Raw genomic sequence first — 7370 nt, 5'->3', positions numbered from 1 at the left:
CCAGAGCACAATGCGCTCCCTCCCCAGGGGCTGGGGCTTATATACCCCGGGCCCTGCCCACCGCCCTCCCTGCAATCACCTGGGGAAGCCATAAAGGGGCTGGAGGAGCTGCAGCTGCTTCTCTCCTGCTGTCCCTTTACAGCCCATGGAGCTTGGAACAGAGGAGCTAAAAAAAAAAAACACTGGCAGAAAAACAGGGGGCTTAACTCTCCTGTTGATAAAAAAAGCAATACATCAGCTATCTTGGACGTTACTACAGTCATCAGGTTTCGTTCACCATCTGCAATTTAAAAAAAAAAAATAAATAAAAAAATCCATAACCAGCACCAGCGAGAAGTATCACACAGGTCAGCGCCGACCTCCCCCACAACTCCCCATCCTCAGAAGGGTGATGCTGTTCTGCTCCCCTGATTGTTCCCAAAAAGCAATACATCAGCTATCTTGGACGTTACTACAGTCATCAGGTTTCGTTCACCATCTGCAATTTAAAAAAAAAAAATAAATAAAAAAATCCATAACCAGCACCAGCGAGAAGTATCACACAGGTCAGCGCCGACCTCCCCCACAACTCCCCATCCTCAGAAGGGTGATGCTGTTCTGCTCCCCTGATTGTTCCCAGTCAGACGCTGTCACCGTCGTCACTTCTGGAACCTGACATGCCAAGAAATAAAATTGGTGTCACATATGTGACACATTAATCTTGCCCAGACTTTGACTTTGAGAGACACCTCCAGCCGTTCGGCCCCTTTCTGAGCCCGGACCTGAAAAATGACAAGAGGTGGTTTTGACACTACAACGGCCAGGAAAGCCTGCATCCTGCTCTCCATCCATTCTCCACCCAGCCTGTAGTTGTGTCTGGGATTGCCGTGACCAAAGTGCAGGACCCTGCACTTGGCCCAGTTGAACTTCATGAGGTTGGCATGGTCCCACCTCTCAGGCATGTCCAGCTCCCTCTGGATGGCACTCGTGCACAAGGTCGTGTGAGAAGTTGAGGTTGGACAGCCTCTGTTTACTGTGTTCCTCCTCACTGATTAGCAACTCTGCTCTTTTTTCCTTCAGGGGATGCAATGCTCTCCATCCATTCTCCACCCAGCCTGTAGTTGTGTCTGGGATTGCCGTGACCAAAGTGCAGGACCCTGCACTTGGCCCAGTTGAACTTCATGAGGTTTGCATGGTCCCACCTCTCAGGCATGTCCAGCTCCCTCTGGATGGCACTCGTGCACAAGGTCGTGTGAGAAGTTGAGGTTGGACAGCCTCTGTTTACTGTGTTCCTCCTCACTGATTAGCAACTCTGCTCTTTTTTCCTTCAGGGGATGCAATATACTTATTGCTATAACTACCAAGGTCAGCCAATTTTCGTTATTTGCCCCTTAGAGGGTCGGAAATGGAAAAACGTAGAGGGGTCACATCTGTGGGGAGGAACCGACAGGAGAGGAGACCCAAACCTGACCAACTGGGGTATTCCATCCCATCTGCCCCACGCTCAGTGTAAAAGCTGAGGGATCAAAGGGTCAACTCTCCTCCTGCAATGGCCGACGTCCGAAGAGGACCCTGTCAGTTCATCTGCCTTTGATCCCGACCCATCTCCTGACTCCAGAGCTGGAATCCTGCTCCTGTCCATCACCCAGTCCAGGCTGGGACTTCCCCAGTGCCTGCTGGTGACGGGACCGTCATCCTGGGAGCTTGATACGGTTTTGTATATGTGTTGTATCTATTTCATGATTTTCTTCTCTTTTATTTTAATATTATTTTTGATTAAAGTAGTTTAGTTAATTCTAAACTTTTCAATCTCCTTATCTCTTCCTCTCCTCTTTTGGGGGGGGGGGAAGGGCCATCTGTTGGTTCGGTTGCGGTGATTTCGGCTGAAACCACGACACCCAGCCATTGGTGCCAACCTTGGGTCTGTCTAGACCTGTGTCTCCTGGGCCATGAGACAGCCCAGTTCCATGGTCGCTGTGCGTTGCACACACGCAAACAGGAATCCCACCCGTAGGTAGCCTTAAACACTTTGTGGTGGTGTCCTCAAGACCTCTACCTCCCATGACACGTGTTCCCTTCTTGGCCCAGAGAAGCTGTGGCTGCCCCATCCCTGGAGGGGTTCAAGGCCAGGCTGGATGGAGCTTTGAGCAACCTGCTCTGGTGGGAGGTGTCCCTGCCCAGGGCAGGGGGTTGGAACGAGGTGTTTAAGTTCCCTTCCAACCCAAACCCTTCTATGACTCTTCCACAGCCCCCTCACCCTGCTCTCCAGCCGGGGGTGGATGACTCTTTAGTGCTCCACTGTCCACCTGCCACCTCGTTTTGCAGGTGCCATCCATGGAGGTCCTTGCCTTCATGGGAGACTGAATGGACTGAAGCATTGTTAGCTGTGAAAACTGGCGACTTTATTCCAAGAACTGTCAGCTTCAACATTTGTGCCTGGTCAGAGGAGAGTGGGCAGGACAGAGCAGGCCTTTGACACCCAGGCTGCCTTTGGACCAGCTGGTTTTGCCCAGAAGGAAATGGTCCTGGTCCACTCTTCATCCTGCTGCTGAAGCCTTTTTTCCCTTTAGGATCTTCAGCAGCTCCTGCAGCTGATTAAAGAAATTCACCAGCTTCCGGCGTGGAAACAGACAGGGTGTAACTCTGCCCTGTGTCGTTGGTGGCCTTGGCCTCGTGGAGGGGGTTGAGGTGAAGGCTGGCTGTGGTGTTGGAGTAGCCGATAGCGGTGGGTGCAGTCCCATCTGTGTCAAGATCCACCTGTGGAAGTGCTGGGTGGAGGTGTAGACCCCGGGGCGATGGGCTCTGGCGCAGCCTTGCCCCCAGCTGGTCACCCCGACCAGCCAGAAGAAGTCCGCGTTGCTGTCCTGGCAGATGAGAGGACCCCCGCTGTCGCCCTGCAGCCAGGAGAGAGGATCATCAGGAACAGTTGGCCTGCAGGACTGGGGCAGTGGTCACCCCCCGTACCCAGCACTGGTGAGTCCCCACCTCAAGGGCTACGTTCAGTTTTGGGCCTCTCACTGCAGAAGAGGGACATGGTTCAGCGTTGGGTTTTGGCAGCGTTAGGTTGGTGGTTGGGCTCGATGACCTATAAGGTCCCTTCCAACCCGGACAAACCTATGATTCTGTGACTGAGGTGGTGTTGGGTGGCCACTGTCAGCACAATGGCTGACTCCTCTCCCAGCACCCACCAGAGCTGAACCCGCTGCCCAGGAAGGCTCTGTCAGGTCCAGGAGCCCACACAGCTTTGTCTGGGAGGGTGTCATGGGCCTGTTGTCTCCCATCCCTGAGCTGTGGTCCTGGATGTGTGGAAGGTGGGTGTTTCGGGAATGGGATCTGGACCTATGGGCTACGAAGAGCACTGGGTGGGCTACGAAGAGCACTGGATGGGCTATGAAGAGCACTGGATGGGCTACGAAGAGCACTGGATGGGCTACAAAGAGCACTGGGTGGGCTACAAAGAACACTGGACGGGCTACGAAGAGCACTGGATGGGCTACGAAGAGCACTGGATGGGCTCTCTGGGCAGAGTCCCCGGCCTCTGAGGGACTGGGGGCTGCTGGGCAAGTACCTGCAGATGGGGAAGGGGAGAGGAGCCCCAGGAGCGGTGGGACGGGGACTTGCCAGGCAGAGCCCGTGGCAGGGTGGGTTTGGTGGCTCCTGTGCTGCTGGGGTGGACCTGAGGAGCCTCCTACCTGGCAGGTGTCGATGCCGCCCTGCGGGTAGCCAGCACACAGGTTGTGGGTGTGGATGGCCCCCGCGTACCACCGGCTGCTGTTACAGCGGTTGACATCAATGAGGTGGACCTGGGCCTCCTGCAGGACATCAGTTGTGTCTCCAGCTGCGAGCACAGAGAGGAATCGTAGAAGCACAGAATGGTTTGGGTGGGAAGGGACCTTAAACACCACCCAGTTCCAACCCCCTGCCCTGGGCAGGGACACCTCCCACCAGACCAGGTTGCTCCAAGCCCCATCCAGCCTGGCCTTGAACCCCTCCAGGGATGGGGCAGCCACAGCTTCTCTGGGCAGCCTGGGCCAGGCTCTCACCACCCTCAGAGTGAATAATTTCTTCCTAATATCTCATCTAAATCTCCCCTCTTTCAGTTTAAAACCATTACACCTTGTCCTAACACTCCCCTCCCTGATCCAGAGTCCCCCCCATCTCTCCTGGAGCCCCTTGAGGGACTGGAAGGGGCTCCAAGGTCTCCCCGGAGCCTTCTCTTTTCCAGGCTGAACCCCCCATCTCTCTCAGCCTGTCCCCACAGGAGGGATGCTCCAGCTCTGGCCATCTCCATGGCCTCCTCTGCACCTGTGCCAGCAGATCCACGTCCTTCCTGCACCGAGGACTCCACACTACTCCAGGAATTACCACCCAGCAGCTCATTGCCAGTTCTCCCCCCCCCAGTTTGGGTGAACCCCTCTCCCTGGGCTTGGCTTTGCATCCTGGTACCAGTGTTTCCCTTCAGTCTTGCTGTGGACACTGGGCCAGGCCCATCTCTCCGTAGATACATCCCCTCGCCCTGTCTCTGGCTCTTGCCTCTGCTCCCGGGAAGCCCAGCCCGTGTCCCCAGCGAGCCAAGCTTGTCCTTTTTGGGAACTCACATCTTGCAGTTGTGGCACCCCAACCACTGACGTAGCAGGTCGTCAGCTCCGACACCCTGAGCGAGGGGTCGGGCAGGCAGGCGAGCTGGACGTAGGAGCTGCACTGGACGGGCTGGTCCAGCTCCAGCAGCGCGATGTCGTTCCTCTCCGAGACGCTGCTGTAGTGTCTGTGGGGCAGGAGCCGCTTGATGCTGCGCACCTGGGCCTCGGGGCCGAGCTGAGTCAGCTGGGTGGCCCCGAGCACCACGCGCCACATGGTGAGGTTCCTGGAAGGCAGATGGAGATGATGGGGTCACGTCCCGCAGCAGCCCAGCAGTTGTCTGCCCTCTGCTTCCCCAGGGAGGGAGGAAGACCATGGTACAGAGGGTGCGACGGCCGCCCTGTGCGTCGGGCCCAAGCGATGTCGCGCTGGGGAGCGATGGCGCCAGCCCAGGCACTGGGCAAGGAACCGGGACGGGAGCAGCAATGGAGCTGGCACAGGGCACCTTCTGGTGTGGTGGGGACAGGCCCGTGCCCCGGGGCCTCTCACCTGACGTCGATGAAGCAGTGGGCGGCCGTGAGGACCCACTGGGGGCTGATGAGGGACCCTCCGCAGATGTGCCTCAGGCCTGTTCTCCAGGGCTGCTGGATGCTGACGATCCAGGGCCATGCCCCTGGCTGGGCGTTTGTGCCCCCCACCACGCGCGACTTGCCGTCGTGAGCAGCCATGGGCCGGAGCCCGCAGGTCCCTCTGCAACCAAAAAGCTCGTGATTGTCCTGCCCCAGGGCTCGTTGGCCTTCTCAGGCTGAAGGTCACCGTCCACCCTCCCCACGAGTGGCTGCACCCCAGGACCCCACGGGGTGCGTGTCCGTCCCTCGTTCTGCACTAGGCCCATAGACAAGTTGTGCCAGCAGCCGGGGGGCTGGCCAGGATCGGAGGCCCCCATCCCACATGGGCTTCAGGAAGCTGTGGCTTGGCAATGGGGGACACGCAGGACCCCCCCAGTGAACCCCATAAGGGTTGCCCAAGCTCCCTTCCAGCCCCTCGGGCCACTTACTTACCCACAGGTGTCCCATGTGCCTTGCAGAGGCCGGCACAGGGCCAACAGGAGGAGGACAAGGAGCAGGTTCATGGTGCCCAGCGACACGTGGCAGCTCCAGGAGCAGAGATCCGGGTGCCACCAGTGCGGCACCGATGTCCCCGCGGCGCGTGCAGTGTCCGTGGTGCCCCTGTCCCCGGGGCTGATGTCACAGTCACTGGTTCCGGGTCTGGTGGGTCTCGGAGGGGGGGTGGGGGGTCCCAAGCCAGAGAGGGGGCAGAAGCTGGACTGGACACCCCCGGCAGACCCCTGCCCGATTGTCTGCTCGTGCAGACGCACACAACTATCAGAAGAGACAGGGAACAGCGGGGAAATTATGGATTTCTCTCTAACAAGGAGACCAGCTTCTCGGTGGTGTGAGCTACTGCTGGGAGGGGATGGGGCCAGCAGTGTCTCCATCAAGAGCTGCAGCACGTTTTTACTTCTCTCTTTTGATCGTCACCAGGAACCACAGTTAATGACCAGCAGATCCACCGGCTGCGCTGAATGTGTCAGACCCCCTGCCCGTGCGGCATCCATGGGACATCCCCACTGTCACAGCAAAGCCAGGAACACCTTGTAAGGTGCCACGTTCCTCCATAAACTCATCCTCTGCTTGTGGTGTGTCACAGGAATTCAGGCTGCCACGCTGTGCTTCCAGTCACCATTCCCTTCCAAAACCAGCCATCCATCCATCATGTGTCTGAAAGTGAAACAGTGCCCTATTTCAGTCCCCTGTCAACAAGGGCGTGAGGATAATTTGGTTTTTTATAAATAAAGGTGCACTGAGGTTCACAAGAACTGTAAGTGGCCCAGCTCCATCATTGATATTATATGTCATTTTTAAAGGTTACGGGTAAGGTCGTATCTTTTCGTGACACTGACTATAAATAAGGGACCTGTTGTGGATCAGCTGTGAAAATATTTAAGGCAAGTGGACTTAATATTTGCTTTGAAAATGCCCAAAGAGCAGGCAGTCACCTGGAAGATTTGCACTTTGGAGGCTGCTGCTTTGTGTGCTGTTTACTGGACGGTTCAGTTACACGCTGCGGAATTATTTATCGTATTTAAATACACTGCAATGTTATTTGTATTCTGAAGTTATTCCAAAAAGAATCGTGTGCACTCTCATAATTGGGGGATACTGGATCAGGAGGGATCTGGGCTGCCCTTGAGAGAAACGCACATCAGGTGGGTGACATTTGACAGTCACTTGACCTTAAAGGGGATGTTCGGGAAGATCCCGTTTGATGGGATCAAAAAAGATGTGTTTGTGTATTTGTAACAGGAGTACATTGAAAAAGACAAATGTCACGAATTGGCCAGTTGGACAGAGGTGGAGAAGAGATTTCACAAGGTTGCTCTGAAGTGGAGCTGATCCTGCCTGAACTGTCCCCCCTCCAGCTGCTTCGACCAGGGCTGGCAGCACTTCTGGAAGTTTCTCTGTTTTGCCTACACTTACTTCTATGAGGCAGTGGAATTTTTACCACATTTATTTTCCAAATAAAGCCTTAGTGTGGTTGTTCTCCTCAGGCCTTGACCCGCAGCGAAGCATCGTGTGGTTTTACAGAGGGAAAAGGGAGAAAAAGAAAAGTCCGTGTACTGCTTCTTCTCTGGTGGAACCATTCAGTTCATCCAGCACTTGTTGGACCTGAAGCTGGAGACGGATCTTTATTGCCTCGTAGGAAACCCAGGGAGGAGCAGGGCTGGCTCTGAATTTCCTCCACCTCTGGAG

General features: G+C 55.9%; 1 protein-coding gene across 1 annotated transcript; it reads right to left on the bottom strand.

Moving 5' to 3' along the window:
• Positions 1-2516: 2516 nt before the first annotated feature.
• LOC106899355 (acrosin-like) lies at positions 2517-5707 on the bottom strand. Its single transcript, XM_014961141.1, has 5 exons — positions 5619-5707; positions 5107-5307; positions 4578-4843; positions 3672-3817; positions 2517-2873 (listed from the first exon to the last, which is right to left on the bottom strand). Exons 1-5 carry the CDS (start codon positions 5687-5689, stop codon positions 2517-2519), a joined length of 1041 nt encoding a protein of 346 aa, XP_014816627.1. The 5' UTR covers positions 5690-5707.
• Positions 5708-7370: the final 1663 nt, after the last annotated feature.

Source organism: Calidris pugnax, unplaced genomic scaffold, assembly GCF_001431845.1.
Source record: "Calidris pugnax isolate Ruff unplaced genomic scaffold, ASM143184v1 scaffold652, whole genome shotgun sequence".
Taxonomy (NCBI): Eukaryota; Metazoa; Chordata; class Aves; order Charadriiformes; family Scolopacidae; genus Calidris; species Calidris pugnax.
This window is presented reverse-complemented; position numbering and strand designations above follow the sequence as displayed.